The sequence below is a fragment of the Alosa alosa genome, chromosome 9 (genome assembly GCF_017589495.1).
Source record: "Alosa alosa isolate M-15738 ecotype Scorff River chromosome 9, AALO_Geno_1.1, whole genome shotgun sequence".
NCBI lineage: Eukaryota > Metazoa > Chordata > Actinopteri > Clupeiformes > Clupeidae > Alosa > Alosa alosa.
In genome coordinates, this window is record NC_063197.1 from 6,288,011 (window position 1) to 6,308,853 (window position 20,843).

Genomic DNA, 20,843 nt, shown 5'->3' on the forward strand with positions numbered 1-20,843 from the left:
GGGATTCTGGAGCTAAATGTATTAATGCATTCCTGTACTATTTGTTAGTTTTTATTTTTCTGTTCTGCCAGAAGCTCAAATATGTAAGTGTGTCACCAAGCCACCCCACAGCTGTCTGTAAACACAGTGTACAGTAGTGACCACTGAAATTATCCACAGAAGAACAACATGTCCATTTCATTGAATATGATCTAGACTCACTGGTCTAGTGCCAGACTGACCCAGTGCACTACCATGTGTGTTGTTATATAACAGTCACCCTGACAGTGGGCTCCAAGCGTCTGATTTAGATTGACTGCTCTGATTTTGGCAGTTGTTTATGTGGGGATGTAGTGGCATATCAGATGTGCATCTGTATCAGTTTTAAACGAGCTTAATGAGTAGTTCACTGGGTGTTTTGCATCAATACTGCATAGGCCTATTTATTTGGGTTATTAAAGGCAGAAATGTATGATGAAATAAGTGTGGGTCAGATGTGGAGTAACAGCAGCTTCAGGACAAAATAAAGAACCATAATGAGAACCCTAAACAATCAAAGAACCATAATGAGAACCCTAAACAATCAAAGAACCATAATGAGAACCCTAAACAATCAGGCACTGGTCAAATTAAGTATAGCAGTGTTCAGTAAAGTAGCCTGTAATTCATCTTGTGATGAGTTGATTGCCTGAATTGTAATGTAATATTTTCTGTTCAAAAAGCGACCTTCATGAGTAGTTCACTGGATGCCTTATAGTATAGTATAAGTATATATACTCTTTTGATCCCGTGAGGGAAATTTGGTCTGTGCATTTATCCCAATCCGTGAATTAGTGAAACACACTGCACACACAGTGAGGTGAAGCACACACTAATCCCGGCGCAGTGAGCTGCCTGCAACAACAGCTGGCGCGGGGGAGCAGTGAGGGGTTAGGTGCCTTGCTCAAGGGCACTTCAGCCGTGCCTACTGGTCGGGGTTCGAACCGGCAACCCTCCGGTTACAAGTCCGAAGCGCTAACCAGTAGGCCACGGCTGCCCCGTAAACCATAATGAGAACCCTAAGCGAGCTTAATGAGTAGGTCACTGGATGCCTTGCATCAATAGATAGATAGATAGATATTCCCCTTGAATTTCCCCTTGAATTTCCTCAAGGGGAAATTCAAGGGTCTCAGTAGCGTAAAGACATAACACACAACATGCACTTACAACAGAAATGGTAAACATTAGTATAAGTATAAACATATAACTAAACTCAACTGTACAATAAAGTCAGTAGAAGATCAGATAAGAATCTAACAAACTAAATACTAAATACACTATATAAGTTAAATTAAGAAAGTCCAATGTGCTTGAGGGTGATCAAGCATAAGACGCTTGTAGTGACAGGGCCAGGACTGGTGAGGTGCTAAAGGGAGTGAGTGTCGTGATGAAGGTGCAAACAGTAGTCCAACCATAGTCCTTAGTTGTGTGTGCCTGGCAAGGTGCTCAAGAGAGTGGGTGTCATGGTAAAGGTGCAAAAAGTAGTCCAACATTAGTCAACAGTGCAACAGTAGGGTCTACAGACCAGCATAAATAATATAGTCAAATAGGAGAGTAAAGTGTAATGTAAACAAGGTAAAATAAAAACTATTTCAGTGCAAGAACAGGTTGAGGTAAAAGTGTAGCAGTAAAACAGTAGTGAAACATTAGGCTGTGTACAATAGTAAGTAGTAAGCAGTAGTGGGCAGTCAGTACTCAAAAAACATGGACGTGGAGAGGCAGACAGACTAAGCAGAGAAGTCTATCTCTCCTCTCCCCTTTAGTGAGGCATTGAACAGTTCAATGGCCCTAGGAACAAATGACTTCCTCAGCCTTTCAGTTGTGCATGGCAGTGGCCAAAGTCTCCAGCTGATCAAGCTCTTTTGGTTTTTGATAGTGCTGTAGAGCGGATGACATTCATTGTCCAAGATGTTGATCAGTTTGTTTAGGGTCCTTTTGTCAGCTATTGAAGTGATGCACTCCAGTTCAGCTCCCACTACAGAGCCAGCTTTCCTTACCAGCCTGTCAAGTCGCCCAGCATCCCTCTTCTTTGTGCTTCCTCCCCAGCATACCACTGCATAGAAGAGGGCGCTGGCCACAACAGACTGATAGAACATCCTGAGAAGCTTGCTGCACACATTGAAGGACCGCAGCCTCCTCAGGAAGTACAGCCTGCTCTGTCCTTTCTTGTAGAGTGCATCAGTGTTGGCTGACCAGTCCAGTTTATTGTCCAGGTGGAGACCCAGATACTTGTAGGTGCTTACCACCTCCACATTGACCTCATCAATGGAGACTGGTAGCAGAGCGGGCTTAGACCACCACCATCTCCTTGGTCTTTGAGGTGTTAAGTTGAAGGTGATTGAGTTTGCACCACTGCACAAAGTCCTCCACCAGGCTCCTGTACTCCTCCTCTTGCTCGTCCCTGATACACCCCACAATTGCAGTATCATCAGAATCATTGCAGTATCATCATCAGTATCTTCTGCATGTGGCATGACTCGGTGTTGTAGCGGAAGTCAGATGTGTACAGGGTGAACAGGACTGGAGAGAGCACAGTTCCCTGTGGCGCTCCGGTGCTGCTGATCACAGTGTCAGAGAGGCAGTTCTTCAGTCTGACGAACTGTGGTCGCTCGGTCAGGTAATCTGTAATCCAGGTTACCAGGTGAGCGTCCACACCCATCTGCAAGAGCTTATCTCCCAGTCTGAGGGGTTGGATGGTGTTAAAAGCACTTGAGAAATCAAAGAACATGATTCTCACAGCACTTTTCCCCTTGTCTATGTGAGAATGTGTCCTGTGTAGAAGATAAGTGATGGCATCGTCCACGCCCACTTTCTCCTGGTATGCAAACTGTAAAGGGTCTAGTGCATGGCGTACCTGGGGTCTGAGCATCAAGACCAGCCGCTCCATTGTTTTCATCACGTGTGATGTTAGAGCGACAGGCCTGAAGTCATTCAGCTCGCTGGGGTGTGGTTTCTTGGGAACGGGGGTGAGACATGATGTCTTCCACAGTGTTGGAACTTGTCCGAGACGTAGACTCCAGTTGAAGATGTGCTTCAGTGGCTCCCCCAGTTCAGCAGCACAGGCCTTGAGCAGCCTTGGACACAGTCTGTCAGGCCCGGCCGCCTTACGAGGATGGAGTTTTCTTAAGAGATAACTTACTTGGTCCGCTGAAATGATGGGGGGGGTGAGGGGAGTGGAGGGTGAGGAGGAGGAGGGGTGATTCTGTGAGGGTTGTCGTGTGGCTAGAGGCTGATGGCCATTGGCTGAAGCCATTGTTGTCGCACTGCTCATGGTCACCATGTGGGGGAGAGGTGCGATAGCCCGATCAGCAATGATGGTGGAGGGGGCAGCATCTGAGGTCTGTGTGTCTGATGGCTGTTGACTGAGGTCGTTGTCACCTCTTTGTTCGTGGTAGCCATGTGGGGGAGGGGTGCAATCTCCAGTGATGGTGGGGGTGAGTGTTGCACTGGTAATGAGGTGGGGTGAGGGCTGGGGGATGGGCAATCGAACCTGTTGTAAAAGTGGTTCAGCTGGTTCGCTCTATCCAGGTCTCCCTCCGCAGAGCTGCTGCTCTTCTTAAGGCCAGTGATAGATTTCATGCAGTCCCACACCTCCTTCATGTTGTTATCTTGCATCTTCTGTTCCATCTTCCTTCTGTAGTCCTCCTTTGCCTCTTTCAGCTTAGTCTTGAGTTCCCCCTGTACTCGCCTCAGCTCTGCCATGTCCCCCTCCTTAAACGCCATCTTTTTCCTATTGAGAAGGGTCTTGACATTACTGGTTATCCAAGGCTTGTTATTTGGATAGCAGCGTACAGTCCTTGTGGGAACAACAATGTCCATACAGAAGTTCAGATAGTCAGTAGTGCAATGTGTGACCTCCTCTAAGTCTCCTCCATTCAGTAGCACACTCCAGTCAGTAGACTCAAAGCAGTCTCTCAAAGCCTCATCCGCTTCCGGTGTCCACTTCCTGAAGGTGCGCGTGGCAACTGGTAGCCTCTGAACTTTTGGCTTGTACATTGGCTGCAAATGGATGAGGTTATGGTCCGACTTCCCCAGTGGGGGAAGGGGGGTGGCACTGTAAGCATCTCTCACGTTTGCATACATGAGATCTATTGTCCTGTTTTTCCTAGTTGGGCAGTCAACAAACTGGTAAAAGTTTGTGAGGGTGGAATCCAGTGTAATGTGGTTGAAGTCACCAGAGATCGCAAAGAAGGCATCACTGTGCTGAGTTTGGAGCCTAGCGACAGTAGAGTGAATGACGTCACACGCTGTGTCCGGGAGGGCTTGAGGAGGCACGTAGACACAAACAACAATGGCGTGCGAGAACTCCCTCGGCATGTAGTATGTGCAATATGCAATATGGCGTATAGGTTTATTTATTTGGGTTCTAAACAATCACACAGAGGCTGTTCTGTAAATGTAGCTGTTTATCCAACATAGGACGAAATGTCTGTAAACACAGTGTACAGTAGTGACCACTGAAATTATCCACAGAAGAACGACATGTCCATTTCATTGAATATGATCTAGACTCACTGGTCTAGTGCCAGACTGACCCAGTGCACTACCATGTGTGTTGTTATATAACAGTCACCCTGACAGTGGGCTCCAAGCGTCTGATTTAGATTGACTGCTCTGATTTTGGCAGTTGTTTATGTGGGGATGTAGTGGCAATGAGTTTACTGGGTGTATTGCATCAATACTGCATAGGCCTATTTTTTTGGGTTCTAAACAATCACACAGACTCTCTTCTGCAAATGTAGCTATTCATCCAGCAAAGGCAGAAACACTATTTGAAAATTAGATAGAAAAGGTGGACCTTTCTTTAAAATGTAGTGAAAATGCTGTAGTGATTGACTGCAAGTGTAAATATGTCTTAGGTGTCTTTATTTCAGTGTCTCCTGAGGATCAAGATGGTACCTCTAACTCCGTTTTAAATGTGTTTTTGGATCACTTGAGCCAAGATGCCCTCTAACTCCATATAAATAGCTTGGTCATGGGGGTTTTGAGGATGTCCAATATTAAGCAGTGGCTTGCCAACCCAGTTCTAGTGCCAGACTGATCTAGTGGACTAACATGTGATGTTATATAAGAGTTGTAGGGTCAACAAATTGACAAGTTTACAAAGGGGCCCTCTCCACACTATCATCAAAGTGTAATGCTACTTTGAGCCTGGTCAGGGGTTTAAAAAAAGCGATTTGTTTTGACATGATGTCATACCCCTTGCGCTACAAGCTATAAGTTATTTTGTTATTAATGCAAAAACCGTCCAGTTCCAAACTACTCAGATTAATGTATTTTTGCTCCCAAATGAAATGTTGAACTTATCATCCATAAATAGACCCAAGATTGTTTTAACTCCTTAATTCCTTTAAGCACATAAACAATAAAACATTAAACACTACCAATAGTATTGCAGGATATTTTTTTAACTCTTAACTACAGCTGGCTTGATTGTGTACTCAGTAGAGCAGGAAGGACTCGCACACAGGGGACCAAAAAAACGTTTTAGACTGAAATCTTACATTTTAATATCATTCTTTTTAAGGCTAAAAAGAGTCCTTCCTGCTTTACTGAACTTCTCTGCACCATAGAACTGTCTCAAGGCTGTCTTGAACTACCTTGACTCTTTGAACTACTTGTTAGTGTACTTGTCAAAGGTACTGTAATTTCCCGCCACGGTTTATACATTGCAAAATTTTTTCAGCTATGAGGTTAATGTACGGGGGCAGTTAATATGGTATTAATGTTTTTTTTTACTTGCATAAAACACTGTCCTGCGGTATACACAATGCAGCTAATACACAGGAAATTACTGTACCCACCATTCCCACCATTGGGGAATGTCTTACTGTGCCATCTTATTTACGGCTTTTCAAAGCCACCATATTTGCTGCGTCCGGAATGGGAAAAATCCTGCCTTCTAAGATAGCATTTGGTGGCAGCAAGGCATGTCTGTTTCAAACCTTTCAAATTTTACCTTCTAGATATCTTCATTTTGGCAAATTTTGAAATCCTTCATGCTGCCTTCAACCAAAGATTCTTTAGAACCTCTCTGCGGCTATAGAAGCTAAGTATTTTGGTTGAAAATGCCCATATATACAGATAAGGTTCTAATGAAACTGCATTTCAACTGGAAATGTAATGAACTTGCTTGGACAAAGACTCATGTTTATCTTGCCCCTACACACAGTGAGGAACATAGTAAGAGAGGCAAAAACATTCATTCCATCTTCAAAATCTTCAAAAGTGACCTCAGTGCTAATAGATTATTTGGGGCATGCCAGGTAAAAGCATTTCCTGTCATTTAATTACAAATGTAAATTGCAGGAGTTACTGAATGCTACGGTGATTTTGTCTGAAATCATTGTCTATTTTCAGATGAGACAAAAATTGCACTTTTTGGCAAGAAGCAGTCTAGGTGGATTTGGTGTACATGTAAGCTACATATAAGAATGACTATACTGAAAAGAACCCCAAACCTAATATGATAATTATAGTGTAGGGTCTATGATATTTTGGGGTTGCTTTTATTCCGCAGGCCCTGGAAACCTTATTAAGGTGTATGGTATCAATCATGAACTCCAAGAAAAAGCTTCTGCCATTGTTATCTCAGTCCCCTGATCTACACTCCATAGAAAAATAGTGAGCCAAAGAAGGGAATGACCAAGTGAGGACCTAGGAATCTGAGATTTTGTGAAGAGAAATGGAATCTGGAGAGATTTAGTGAAGAGAAATGGTAAAGTGTTACCAATTTTTTATTTCTTTATGAGGTATTTTTGTTTCTCCACATAAACTTGCTTCTCTTTAAGGTTGGATTTTCCCTCATTGTTTTCATTGTGAGATTACAATAAATCACCAAAAGATTATTTTTTAGACCTGATTTTAATTAGGGGTGGCATTAATTCTGGACGGCCCTGTAACTCAACAATGCTACCCAAGCAATGGCTGAAACTGAGGGAAGATAAAGCATAACAGAGCAAATCAACACAATGTACAGCAGTAGAAAACAGAATAAACTGCACTCTTTTTACAGCAGTAGAAAACATAATAAACTGTGCTTTTTTCTTTTAACTGTGCACTTTTCTCTCTTTGTTGAGAAAGTGTTTTTGACACATAGTCTTTGTGCCACTCTGGGTCATGAACAGTTCTCCGCTGTGACGAAGCAGTCACAGGTGGTGTAGCCTGCAACGTCTTATGTGCTTCCTCAGGTGGATGTAGAGTTAAAGGCACAGCTCGGGTGCCTGGAGAAGCAGGGGCAAGATGGCTGGCATTCCAGACTTTACCATCAGAGAGGACAGTTGCAGGACCCCTCTGTGCAACAATCTGGAATGGTTTTGTAAACTTGTGTGCACCTTTCTTGACCCTAACAGGCTTTTTAGTGCACACAAAGCCACCAACCTGAAAAGTTGGAGTCTGTACGCTGCGAAGTTTGTCTGTGTATTCCTTTGACTTGATTTGTTGAATAGCGTCTTTTAGTGCTGCATGGTCCAGTTGTGTAGTGCGTGTAGGAAGGCTTTCCAGCTGAGAGAAAGCTGACCCATTGTCTGTCACCAACTCCAGTGGATTTTCCTTCACAGCTGAAGACAGTAGACAGGAACTGAATTACTGTAGAAGAAGTCACCTCAGAAGTGAACGCAACCTCTGGCCACTTGCTATAATCGACTAAGGTTAGGGCATAACAGCAATCAGGAGGAGCGCGGTGGTAAGGAGTCAGAACACGGCAGTTGTACAGATGAACTTATTCTTTACTTTACTAATTCTCACTCTCTCTTGTACACTTGTCTTTATCCATCTCATTACCATATCATAGCGACCCCTACAGGTTGCTAAGATACCACATGTAATAAAGCCATTGATTAGATTAGATTCAACTTTGTTGTCATTAAGCAGAGTACAGGTACAGAGCCAACGAAATGCAGTTATAACCAGAAGTGCAAAAGAAGCATTAAATACCATAGTGTAGGTTGGTACAGTATTCTGCAGTTATGTAGACGATACAGATTAATTATGTACAACATTGTATAGTTAGGTAAGTACAGATTTTCCAGATGAAATGTCTACACAGTGAAAACATTGTGTAGACAATGGAATTAAAATAGCCCAACCCTTCACCATACCTAGAGACTGGCATGATTTTATTTCAGTTAGCCTAGCTGGTTTGATTTGCATTGAGAAATGATCTTATGGATAGTACCCCATACCAATCTCTGTATGGTGAAGGGTATGTGATGATGTGGGGCTATTTTAATTATCTTCTATTATCCTGGATCCATGAAATAACTGGCCTTTAAAAATAAAAATCTGCCTGCCTCTATGGGAATTTAACATAGGGGGTTCCTTACTTATGCCCCCTGTATTTTAAGGAATAACATTTATTTATTTACAATACATGATTCATTCAAAAAGAAAATTGGTGTCTGTCACAGACTGAGCTGTGACGCACACGTGTACTTAGCGCGCAGGCGGCCATTTGCCAGCATCTTTAAATCACTGCTGTCCTGTCCTCAGTGATGGGCAGTAACGCGTTAGAAGTAACGCGTTACTGTAATCCAATTACTTTTTTCAAGTAACGAGTAAAGTAAGGGATTACAATTGCAAAAACAGTAATTAGATTACTTTTACTTTCCTGCAAGCAGCCTGCGTTACTGCGTTACTAAACCGTGATTTTGCCATAGACAGTAAAAGAATTTAGGATTTTGCCATATACAGACAGACATATAAACACGTAGATAAAATACTATAATAATAAGTGGCAACAAATCCATAGTTCCACAGGCTGATGGAGGGGATTTGGGAGTCATTAGTCCTTTGGGCAGATTTCACAACTCTTTGTAGTGCCTTTCGATCAGCAGCGTTGCGGTTACCGTACCATGCAGCAGGGCATACAACACCATACAACAGAAAATGACAGATTTGACTATTTTGTGGAAAATATATGCTAATTTTGATACCAGCAACATGTTTAAAAAAAAGTTGGGACGGGGTAATAAAATGCTGGATAAGTTGTGTAATGATAAAGAAAACAAAACGAAGAATGTTTCACAACTAATTAGGGTAAGTGGCAACACGATTGGGTATGAAAATGAGCATCCCAGAGAGGCAGGGACTGCACAAATGATGAAACAATGCCATTTTAATGCTTCTTAACATGAAATTGAGTTAATCATCTACAGGACATAATATTTTTAAAGCCTGTGGTGCAGGTTTTTTTCTGCTTCTTTTCTGGCAATTTTCTAGTTGTTAATAAACATTTAAACAATTATCCATTGTATTTGATGTTGTAAGGTATCACAAAAAAGAAAAATAATAAGGAAAAGTAGGTGATCTTTTAGCGGTTAGCACAGGTTTCCGATGATTCTTCTTTCTCCCACAATGCATTCCATGACGTCACATGAGGTACTCGCTTTGGGACGACAGACATTGAGAGAGACGAGTAGTGAGATTAGCAGCTAGTGAGAGAGTAAGTGTCAGATAGATAAATAGAGATAGAGAGATAGAGAGAGAGAGAGAGAGAGAGAGAGAGAGAATAGTATAACATAGCATAGATGGATAGTGAGAGAGAGATAGCATAGTATAACATAGCAGAGATAGATAGTGAGAGATAGCATAGCATAACATAACATAACATAGATAGCTGAGAGAGAGAGAGAGTAGATATAAATAGATAAAATGGTTTACTACTGTGTTTGTGCCGGGTGCAAGAACTCCAGCAAAACTGGAAATAGGGTCCATTCCTTCCCCAAGGACAAAGGGATCTTCCGAAGCTGGGTGCAGTTTGTCAAGGTTAGGCGGGCAGATTTTTCAGCTAGCTCTGTCACCGCCTTCTCGAGAATATGCAGCCAAGATTTCAAGGAGGAGGATTACCACTCAGGGATGCCAAGATGGTCTCACTTGGTTTAAAGAGTGAGAGGATGGCGAAGTTAAGTCCTACCGCTGTGCCGTCTGTCCATGCAAACCTCTGCCTGCCCTGTCCCGAGGTCGAGACACCGGCCAGTCGCAGTTTGAAAATTGCCACTGTAAGCATCATGCTAATGTTTACAAGCTGCGCCGCTAGCTAGCTCTGTGTGTATTTTGCATACCGTGTTTCCTTTGACACAGCCTCCACTACAAGCATGATCAGTCTGACATTAAAAGAGCATATTTCGTGATTCACGAATATGAGCCAAAACAAAGTAAAGCCCTGAAGTAAATGTCCATATCGCCATGAAAGCTTCATGGCTAGTGTTGGGATCAGTGGTGGTGATCATCAAGCAGCTTTCACACTTTCACTAAACAGTGTGTTTGCGTTTTGTGTTAGACTGCGGTTCTCTTTCACATATATTTGACCATGACAGTGTCGCCAGGGCTGTAGTGGAGGCTAACGCAAGTAAACACAGTTTACCCACCTCTGACATTTCAGAAATAGAGTTTATCCACTTCTCACTTCAGAGTTTAGCTACCTCCCAATACAGTAAATACACTACCTCATAGAGTTTATGCACCACATGCACTCTAGACATTTATTACCACTAGTATTGATGTAAACATTTAACAGTAACCTTCAACATCATCAAATATGTTCTGAATGTCTTTCATGTATTTTTTAAAACATCGAGTAGCGCATATCAGGGTCCACTGTAATGTAATCTTTTTTCTCTTGTATACCCTCTTCGCTGACCTTTTTAATATTTGTTTTCACAAGATGTTGAAAGACGCCTCACAGCAGAAGACCATGGACAGTGTAGACACTGTGGAGAGTGTCGATACTGGGGATCAGCTCTTGCTCTCCTCCACTTCTGATGCTGGGACACAGTGTGATTTGAAGCCCCCCCAATGGTCTCACGGTAAATCCTGGGTATTTTAAGGGGTAGATATTCTGTCTAAAACATTGCCAGTATGTAAGGACATTTCCATACACATTGATGAAATGAATATATAGCCTACACCAAAAACATAGCCGCTTAGATTTGCCATGAATGTTATATGTTTGTTTACTGCCTTTGCCACAGCTGTGCAGGTTAACCTGAAGCCCAAGATGGTCAGCGTGGGCACACAGACGTCTTTCAGCCCACAAACCTCCACTCCCCTCGCTAGTCCTGAACAGACAGATGATGATGATGATGATGATGATAACGCCTCTGTCATCAGTGACTTATCGTGGGTGCCTGAAGAGCCGATGCATGAGGAGGATGAGGAGGAAGTATATGATGAGGAGCCACCTTACATCGCAGGACCCTCACCACAAGTGAGATAATTTAAAACCAACAGACCATTTTGAATGCTCATTTTTTTATGTACTGTAGCTTTGGTAGTTTGACCCCCCTCATTTTTTGTTGTTGTAGTGGCATTGACAAATTCATTGTTTGCCAAGAGGAGCTGATGGGGCTCTTTGCCATCTGTCCGGCCTGTTGTGAGAGGTCGGACAGTAGCATCGTGCAGCAGGAAGGAACTTTTGTTAAGATCAAGCAGGTACGGTTTTGTTTACGCAGCATGCCATCTGATTAGAAAATCAGAATATCTCATTAAAATCTGATAGCTCTGACTGTCTTGCCAGTTAATTTACAGTGTGTACCAGGCTGGCTTTAGTCTGTTGGTTTGTGATGTCATCATATTTAAGTGTTATACTGTATTGGTCATGTGTGTTTCATTCAAGTTTCTTTTTTTACATATCTAGGTCTGTGCATCATGTGGCTACCACCGTTTCTGGCAAAACCAGCCAATGCTCCACAGGAACATGCCGACCTGCAACCTCCTGTTAAGTGGGGCCATTCATTTCACTGGCTGTTTGGCCACCCAAACATTAAGAATGTTGACCCTGTTTGGCCTGCAGTGCATCAGTGCAAGCAGTTTCTTTTGACATCAGCGCCACTATACCATCCCTGTAATCGTTCAGGCCTGGCAGAACGATCAAGCCAAGATTTTTAGTGATCTACGGGCAATGGATGGCGGGCTAGTTCTTGCTGGTGACTGCAGGTAAACCAGTGTGAGAGCTCATAGACCAGTTGCACGTTTTGATTTTGTTATTTGTTATCATGTAGGGTGGTTTAGTCGGCATTTGCAGATGACATGGTGTATTATCTTTACCGACCTTGGTTATTAAAAACTGGAAACATAATTAAAATTTGTAATTAATTCCAGGTCAGATTCTCCTGGGCACTGCGCGAAGTATGGGTCATGTTCTCTGATAGAGGACAGAGTGAACAAGGTGGTGGATGTTCAGCTTGTTCAGGTAAAACTGATATTATTAGACAAAGAAATGAACTCTGAAATGAAATGAAAAGAAAAGATTGTATCTTAATATAACGTCTTTCCACTAGTACAACCACGCATAGAGCTTTATTGTGTATTGCCTAACTAGAGTACGGTGTATCATAATGCCTGGACCAGCAACGCTTCGGTTCATTCACACCTCCTTCAACACCACCAGCATTCTACACTTACACTGTTATGTCATGTTGCAGAGCTCAGAGGTCCCTAACAGCTCATGGTGTGAGCTTGAAGGGCTCAAGCGCAGTGTTGGCCTGCTGAGGGGAATGGACCTGCATTTGGCAACGCTGATCACGGACCGACATCGCCAGGTATTTACACTAAAAATGCAGTATAGAATGTAAATATCTGAATTGCACTGAAGCTGGATGTTTGTGGTTTGCTGATGCACTGAGGGCCACACAGGTCAATCATCCACAAAAGTTTGTTTTTTTCTCTAGGTTGCCGAATGGGTGAGAGAGGAGCTGAGTCCTGAAGGGACACGGCATTACTTTGATGTGTGGCACATTGCCAAAAGTATGTATCCATTGTTGGAACCTTGAAGCAGTTTAGCAGTGTTAGTGCATATCAATTAATACCATTTATTCTAAAACAGGTCTGGGGAAGGCATTGGATGCAGCTTCAAAAGAGTGTGACCAACTACGATTGTGGAGGCCAGCTATAGTGAATCATCTCTACTGGACTGCAGCCTCAACCCCAGATGGCAACCCAGCGGTCATGGAGGCCAAATGGAGAAGTTTAGTCAACCACATCCAGGACATCCATGACCATGACACCCCTGCCTTCTCCAGTTGTGCCCATGGCACTCTAGACGGGGATCAGCGCAACAAAGAGTGGCTGGAGCCAGGTACAGTACACACAGTATGTGGTATTATGCACGCTCTACATAGTTTTGTTGTATTTGCTGTCTTTGAGTGATTGTCTGAATGCTTTGTCATGTGACCTTTGTGATGAATTTATTTTTTCATTCCCTGGCAATCTCATAACTTTCTGTCTATCTGTCTTGTCTATTTGTACGTTTTCCGCCTATGTGTCTGTCTGCCTCCCTGCCTACCTGTCTTGGTCTTTGCAGGCTCATTGGCAGCAGTAAAGTTGGAGAACATAATCATGAGGACAGCCTTACTGAAAGATTTTCGACAGCTGTCTCCACAGCATCAGACCTTCTCCCTTGAGGCTTACCACTCCCTTATCTTGCACTTTGCGCCCAAGCACACAGGGTTTTCATACCTTGGGATGTATAGCAGGTCAGTGCTATCCAATGGAATAATACTACCAATTATTATGCCTTTCTTAGTAATGATGGTACATATTATCATGCTTGTTGTAGTATTTTGTCATACATACACCAAGTTTCAAAGGTTTTCTCAAATGTGTTATTTTGTAGGCTTCTCTTAGCGGCGCTGCATTACAATCACAATGCCAATCGCGAGACAGCATGGAGAAGTGACGGGACGGAGAAGTACTGTGTGCGGTATCCGCGCTTCAGAAAAGGAGCCCATGTGGTGCGTCCCATCAAAGAGGCAGCCTCATACGGTAAGCAGTGTCATGCAGTTCTATCATATCTTGAGATGGCGCACGAGACATCTGTGATCAGTGACCATGATCTTTATACGGCATTGTTATCATTATTATTATTATTATTATGTCTGCAGGTTATGCAACATCATTAATGAAGGTCCTTCGAACAGATCCCTAAGGAGGAGGCCGTCAGCCTCTACCTAGCCCGGCAGTCACGCTACAAAAAAAACTAATTATACATTATTATTTTTTTCCACAGACAAATCCAATTATTTAGTTGTAAGTATTTATTTTAGTTGTTAGTTATCTAATTTCCTTCTGTCCCTTTCATCTCATTTGGTGGTGGTTTCCTGCATGCTGCATGTTTTGTTTTTTCTTTGTGTGCTGTTGCTTTGTTTTTTACTTTGCACAAAATCATTACTTTTTCTCGTCTTTGTAAGTGGCAGTAATTGTCTCTGTACCCCATTCAAGGGGTCCTGCATGCTGCATGTCTGCTCCTCTGTCTGTGTGCTTGGATTTTCTTTTTTGTTGTTATTTGCATGAAATATCTTGTATGTAATTCAAAATAATTTACCAATCATTTTACCTGTGCCTTGTCAACCTCTGTGTGCGGTGTTGTCTGGGCTCACTGTGTCTGCTTGATGTGCTTTTGCATGTATCACTGCATGTATATGCATGCATGAAATAGTATGGGTTTGTGTGTGAGAAAGAGAACCATCAGCTGACCCTCAGGTAAGACCACACTACTGCAAGCCAAAGAAACAAGGTGCAAATGTTTCGGGTCTAGCCCTTCATCAGTGTTCCTTGTATGTTTGTAACCATTTTTTTTACTTTCAACCTGTGTCTTTGTCCTTGTTCAGTAAATGTTTAAATGTTCAGTAACCATTACAAGCAATGCCAATAAACTGTTTTGTTTTAATCAAAATTAATGTGTTCTGTGTACTTTATAACATTTTAAGGGCAATGGAGCGATCACAACAGAATAAGCATAACAATTATTTTTATTCATTTTCATCTAAACGAGGCCATTGAAAGCCCTGATAGGTCTGGTCACCACTTTGAAATTGTTGTCTGATGGTTGAAACCACACAAGAGGGTAGAGGCTTCCTTATACTCCTGCCTAAAACTCCATAAGCCCAGCGTATAGCCTGCCTGTATGCAGTGTACCGGTATTGCCTAGGGATAAGTAGGAAAGATTGTTTAGTTTAAAACTCTTTAAGTAGGTTGGAGACGTCATTGGGGGCCAAGCAGCGAAGCTGCGAGGCAACCCTTAGTGTTTCTATGAATTCTTATTATTGGGGGCCAAGCTGCGAAGGCACCCATTGTGTTTCTATCTTTGGGGGCCAAGCAGCGAAGCTGCGAAGGCACCCATTGTGATTCTATGATTTCTTATTATTATACTTTCTTCCGCCATGGAAGTCAATGGCAGCCCATAGAACCGTCTGGTAAAAAGGGACAGTACCATGATTAATGTCACCAAGTTTCATGATGGCAACTCAAGCACTCTAGCGCCACCAACAGGCCAAAGTTGGATGTGCGTTCACGCACGTAACTTTTGACCCGTATGGCCGATTGTCAAAAATGTGGTATCGTTGTAATCCTTGGACCAAGCCGATTTCAACGCACCCTATGACGTCATTTTCCGCCATGATGGATTTTCCGCCATATTGGATTTTATCGAAAGTGAAACTAAAGTTTCACGCCTCACATAGTTTGTCCGATTTTAACGAAACTTAATACATATGATCTTCAGACCAATCCGCACAAAAGTTATCGATTTTGTCTTCGAACTAAAACCGTTCGCCCGTAACAACCAAATCGAATATGCGCGGCCGCCAAACAGGAAGTGAGCTCATATCTCAGCAACCCTTTCATCTGTCATAACCAAACTTAGTACATGGACTTATATCCCCATCTGTAGAGCACTCAAAAATCTGGTGACCTTTGACCTCTAGGGGGCGCTGTAATTAGCGAAAATGCATTTTGGCCTGTAGCTGTTGATGTGTTTGGAATTAAAACATACTAGTGGTGTCTGGTAGTACTTTTGGATGTCCTTAGGCTGACCCAGGCCAACTTGTGATGTCAACATAATTGATTCGGCCGCCATATTGAATTTAATCAAAAACACGAAAAAGTTTTCACTGGTCACAAATTTCATCTGATTTTCACCAAAATTGGCTCAGACCATCTTCAGACCATGCCTTATCAGTGTTTAATTTTCTACAACGATTGACAAAAGCATTCGCCCGTAACAGCCAATCGAAATTGGTGGTGAAGCCGCCAAACAGGAAATTACCTTGTAACTCAGCCAATCTTGGGTTGTTTGGCATGGAACTTGCTGTGACTGCTTATGTAACCGCATTGAGTTGCATGACAAATTTGGACTGCTGAACTCTCTGCTTGGCCCCCACATTGCTGCTTGCAGCTATATTTGGGGGCCAAGCAGCGAAGCTGCGAAGGCACCCATTGTGTTTCTATGATTTCTTATTATTATTTAACATCTTTCTTCCGCCATGGGAGTCTATGGCAGCCCATAGAACCGTCTGGTAAAAAGTTGTGAAATTTGGCACACTGATTGGGGACAGGCCAATAATTAATTGCACCAAGTTTCATGCCGGCACCTCCAGCGTTCTAGCGCCACCAACAGGCCAAAGTTGGATGTGCGTTCACGCACGTAACTTTTGACCTGTTGATCCGATTTTGAAAAATGAGGTACCTTTGGAATCCTTGGACCAAGCCGAGTTCAACGCACCCTATGACGTCATTTTCCGCCATGATGGATTTTCCGCCATTTTGGATTTCATCAAAATCACTTAAAACGTATCAGAGGTCACACATTTTGTCCGATCGACACCAATCTTCATAGATATCATCTACAGACCATGCCTCATTAACGCATTACTTTTTGTCTTCGGAACTGAAACTGTTCGCGCGTAACAGCCAATCGAAATTTGCGGCGAAGCCACCAAACAGGAAGTGAGCTCATATCTCAGCAACCCATTGATCTATCATAACCAAACTAAGTCCATGGACTCAGGACCCACTCAGGGGGACGCTCAAGAAATCTGGTGACCTTTGACCTCTAGGGGGCGCTGTAATTAAGAAACATGCCTTTTGGCCTGTAGCAGCAGTTGTGCTTAGAATTAAAACCCACTAGTGGTGTCTGGTACTACTGTTGAACGTCCTTAGGCCGACCCAAGCCAACTTGTGATGTCATCGTAATTGATTCGGCCGCCATATTGGATTAAATCAAAAACACAAAAAAGTTTTGGCAGGTCACAAATTTCATCTGTTCCTCACCAAAATTGGCAGAGACCATCTTCAGACCATGTCTGATGAGTGCATTGCTTTCTGGAACAATTGACAGAAGCTTTGGCCTGTACCAGCCAATCAAAATGTGCGGCGAAGCCGCCAAACAGGAAGTGATTTCATATCTCAGCAACGCTTTCATGTATCAAAACCAAACTTAGTACATGTACCTCAGACCACATTGGGAGGACGCTCAAGAAATTTGGTGATATTTGACTTCTAGGGGGCTCCGTAATTGACAAAAATGCATTTTGGCCAGTAGTTGCTGATGCGCATTATTTTGCAATGGAAGTCAATGGCAGCCCATAGAACCGTCTGGTAAAAAGTTATACAATTTTGCACACTAATTGGGGACAGTCCAATAATTCATTTCACCAAGTTTCATGCCGGCACCTCAAGCGCTCTAGCGCCACCAACAGGCCAAAGTTGGACTTGTGTTCACGGACGTAACTTTTGACCTGTTGACCCGAATGGCAAAATGAGGTATCATTGGAATCCTTGGGCCAAGCCGAAGTTCACACCCCACACACCCTATGACGTCAATTTTTGACCTCTGTGTTTAAATCACAGCAAGTGTGATCATATCTCAGTCAATCTTTTATTTTTGATGTGAAACTGATGACTGCAAGTTCCATCTAGTTCATTCTAATGTGTTCGTGCAAGGGTGGGACGGGGTGGGATGGGCAGGGGTGGTTGCAGCGGTGGGCTGGCTGGGGGAGGGGGCGGCGACACTCAGCCCTGGTTCAGCCCCACAAAATCAGTTATGTTTTGATGTGAAACTTGACCTTGTAACTCAGCCAATCATGGGTTGTATGGCATGGAACTTGCTGTGACTGCTTAAGGCTATATGTCTGATGCAACGGCATTGACTTACATGGCAAATCTGGCCTGCTGATCTCACTGCTTGGCCCCCTCATTGCTGCTTGCAGCTATATTTTCTTATTATTATGCAACTTTCTTCCGCCATGGAAGTCAATGGCAGCCCATAGAACCGTCTGGTAAAAAGTTGTGAAATTTGGCACACTGATTAGGGACAGTCCCATGATTAATGTCACCAAGTTTCATGATGGCACCTCAAGCACTCTAGCGCCACCAACAGGCCAAATTTGGACGTGCGCTTCACGCAAAGTAACTTTTGACCCGTTTGCCCGATTGTCAAAAATGAGGTATCGTTGGAATCCTTGGACCAAGCCGAGTTCAACGCACCCTATGACGTCATTTTCCGCCATGATGGATTTTCCGCCATATTGGATTTTATCGAAAGTGAAACTAAAGTTTCACGCCTCACATAGTTTGTCCGATTTTAACGAAAACTTAATACATATGATCTTCAGACCAATCTGCACAAAAGTTATCGATTTTTGTCTTCGAACTAAAACCGTTCGCCCGTAACAACCAATCGAAATATCGGGCCGAAGCCAAACAGGAAGTGAGCTCATATCTCAGCAACCCTTTCATCTATCATAACCAAACTTAGTACATGGACTTATATCCCCATCTGTAGAGCACTCAAGAAATCTGGTGACCTTTGACCTCTAGGGGGCGCTGTAATTAAGAAACATGCCTTTTGGCCTGTAGCAGCAGTTGTGCTTAGAATTAAAACCCACTAGTGGTGTCTAGTACTACTGTTGATGGTCCTTAGGCCGACCCAGGCCAACTTGTGATGTCATCGTAATTGATTCGGCCGCCATATTGGATTTAATCAAAAACACGAACAAGTTTTCACAGTTCACAAATTTCATCTGATTTTCACCAAAATTGGCACAGACCATCCTCAGACCATGCCTTATCACTGCCTAATTTTCTGGAATTATTGACAGAAGCATTGGCCCATAACGGGCAATCGAAATTTGCTGTGAAGCCGCCAAACAGGAAATGAGCTCATATCTCAGCAACGCTTTCATGTATCAAAACCAAACGTAGTACATGCACCTTTGAGCCCATCGGGAGGACACTCAAGAAATCTGGTGACCTTTGACCTCTAGGGGGCTCTGTAATTGACAAAAATGCATTTTGGCCAGTAGTTGCTAATGTGCATTATTCTGCAATGGAAGTCAATGGCAGCCCATAGAACCGTCTGGTAAAAAGTTATACAATTTTGCACACTGATTGGGGACAGCCCAATAATTAATTTCACCAAGTTTCATGCCGGCACCTCAAACGCTGTAGCGCCACCAACAGGCCAAAGTTGGACGTGTGTTCACAGACTTAACTTTTGACCCGTTGACCTGAATGTCAAAATGAGGTATCATTGGAATCCTTGGGCCAAGCCGAGTTCAACACACCCCATGACGTCAATTTTTGACCTCTGTGTTTAAATCACAGCAAGTGTGATCATATCTCAGTCAATCTTTTTTTTTTTTGATGTGAAACTGATGACAGCAAGTTCCATCTACTGTAGTTCATTCTAATATGTGCGTGAAAGGGTGGGACGGGGTGGGATGGGCAGGGGCAGTTGCGGCGGTGGGCTGGCTGGGGGGGGCGGCGACACTCAGCCCTGGTTCAGCCCCACAAAAAAACGTTAGCGTGGAAGTGAGAAGGGCATATTAAAATAAAACATAGTCCAGTCCATTCAACTTCATTTCAGTTTCAAAAGAAATACTGGACTATGTTTTTTTTTTTTTTAAATTTCCAGAGCACACTTGGCAATCTTTTTTCCACCCCATTTCCCAGTTCATTCCCACTGCCCTTGTTTTGCCTGAGACACTGCCTTAGTACATATAAAATACAGCCTCCCTTCTCTCCTGTCTATGCATTTTCTCCACTACCATTTCTCATTTTTTACTCCTGCAGAAGCCATCATATGTCCCTAACATAAATCTGGTTTACCAGCTTCCATGCCCCATAGATCTTTCCATTTAATCCGCCTTTTTTCCACCCCTTCCCAGTTCCCCACTGCCCTTGTTTTGCCTGCACATGGCCCATTATATTCCTATGCTTCAATGCTGATTGCTGATTATATACAATCACAGGGGGCATTTGGGGTCCTCTTCATCCCAACAGGATTTATTATCCCACATGACTGGCTTAGGCATAGCAGACCCCCATTGGGAAATGTCTTACTGGGCCAGCCAGGTCTACTGCCAAACTGACCCAGTGTACCAACATGTGTGCTGTTATGTAACAGTCACTTAATCCCCCATCTTCTCCAGCTTTTTTATTGGGTTATATAGAATCACAGGGCATTTGAAGTCCTGTTTATCCTGACGGGATTCTTATTATAATACTGACCTACCATTGGCTACACCAGAATTAGTTCAGTCAAGTCAAGTCAAATCACTTTATTTATATAGCACATTTAAAAGCAACAGGAGTTGACCCAAAATGCTTTATAGTTGAGGCAAACAGGAAAGAGGCTGAGAGGGACAGATAGATACATACATGACACATAGGAGAATTTAAATGAAACATGTAAAAAACAAGTAATAATAAGAATAAAAACAGAGTAAAAATATACTGGCGTTAAAAAGGTAGGCTAGTTAAAGAAAAAAGATAAGAATACAATTAAAATATGTCCAGGTAAAAATAAAATATAGTAAGTAAAAACAAGAATAAAAGAGTGTAGAGTGTACTAAGGTAAACATAAAATAGAAATGAAATAAATCAAAGTAAGGATAAAAAGCAAGTAAAATAGGAATAAAATAGGAGTAAAATGCACTGGGACAGAGATAAAATAGCAACAAGCAAGATGAGTGACATAAAATACAAAACTGTAATAATGGAATGAACTTGACAAAACCATAGAGCCTCAGCCAGAGCTAAAAGCAAGA

At 42.8% G+C, this 20,843-nt stretch overlaps 1 protein-coding gene across 2 annotated transcripts; it reads left to right on the top strand.

Annotated features, from left to right (window-relative positions):
* Positions 1-11,213: 11,213 nt before the first annotated feature.
* LOC125300656 lies at positions 11,214-14,660 on the top strand. 2 transcript variants are annotated; one of them, XM_048252729.1, is made up of 10 exons: positions 11,214-11,224; positions 11,322-11,448; positions 11,654-11,952; positions 12,118-12,208; positions 12,441-12,557; positions 12,687-12,762; positions 12,842-13,093; positions 13,319-13,490; positions 13,631-13,779; positions 14,024-14,660. In XM_048252729.1, the coding sequence occupies exons 3-10, from the start codon at positions 11,918-11,920 to the stop codon at positions 14,065-14,067; spliced, it is 936 nt and encodes a 311-aa protein (XP_048108686.1). In that variant the 5' UTR covers positions 11,214-11,224; positions 11,322-11,448; positions 11,654-11,917; the 3' UTR covers positions 14,068-14,660. The 2 variants fall into 2 exon arrangements, with proteins under 2 accessions (XP_048108686.1, XP_048108687.1); XM_048252730.1 differs by lacking the exon at positions 14,024-14,660 and adding an exon at positions 13,899-14,011.
* Positions 14,661-20,843: the final 6,183 nt, after the last annotated feature.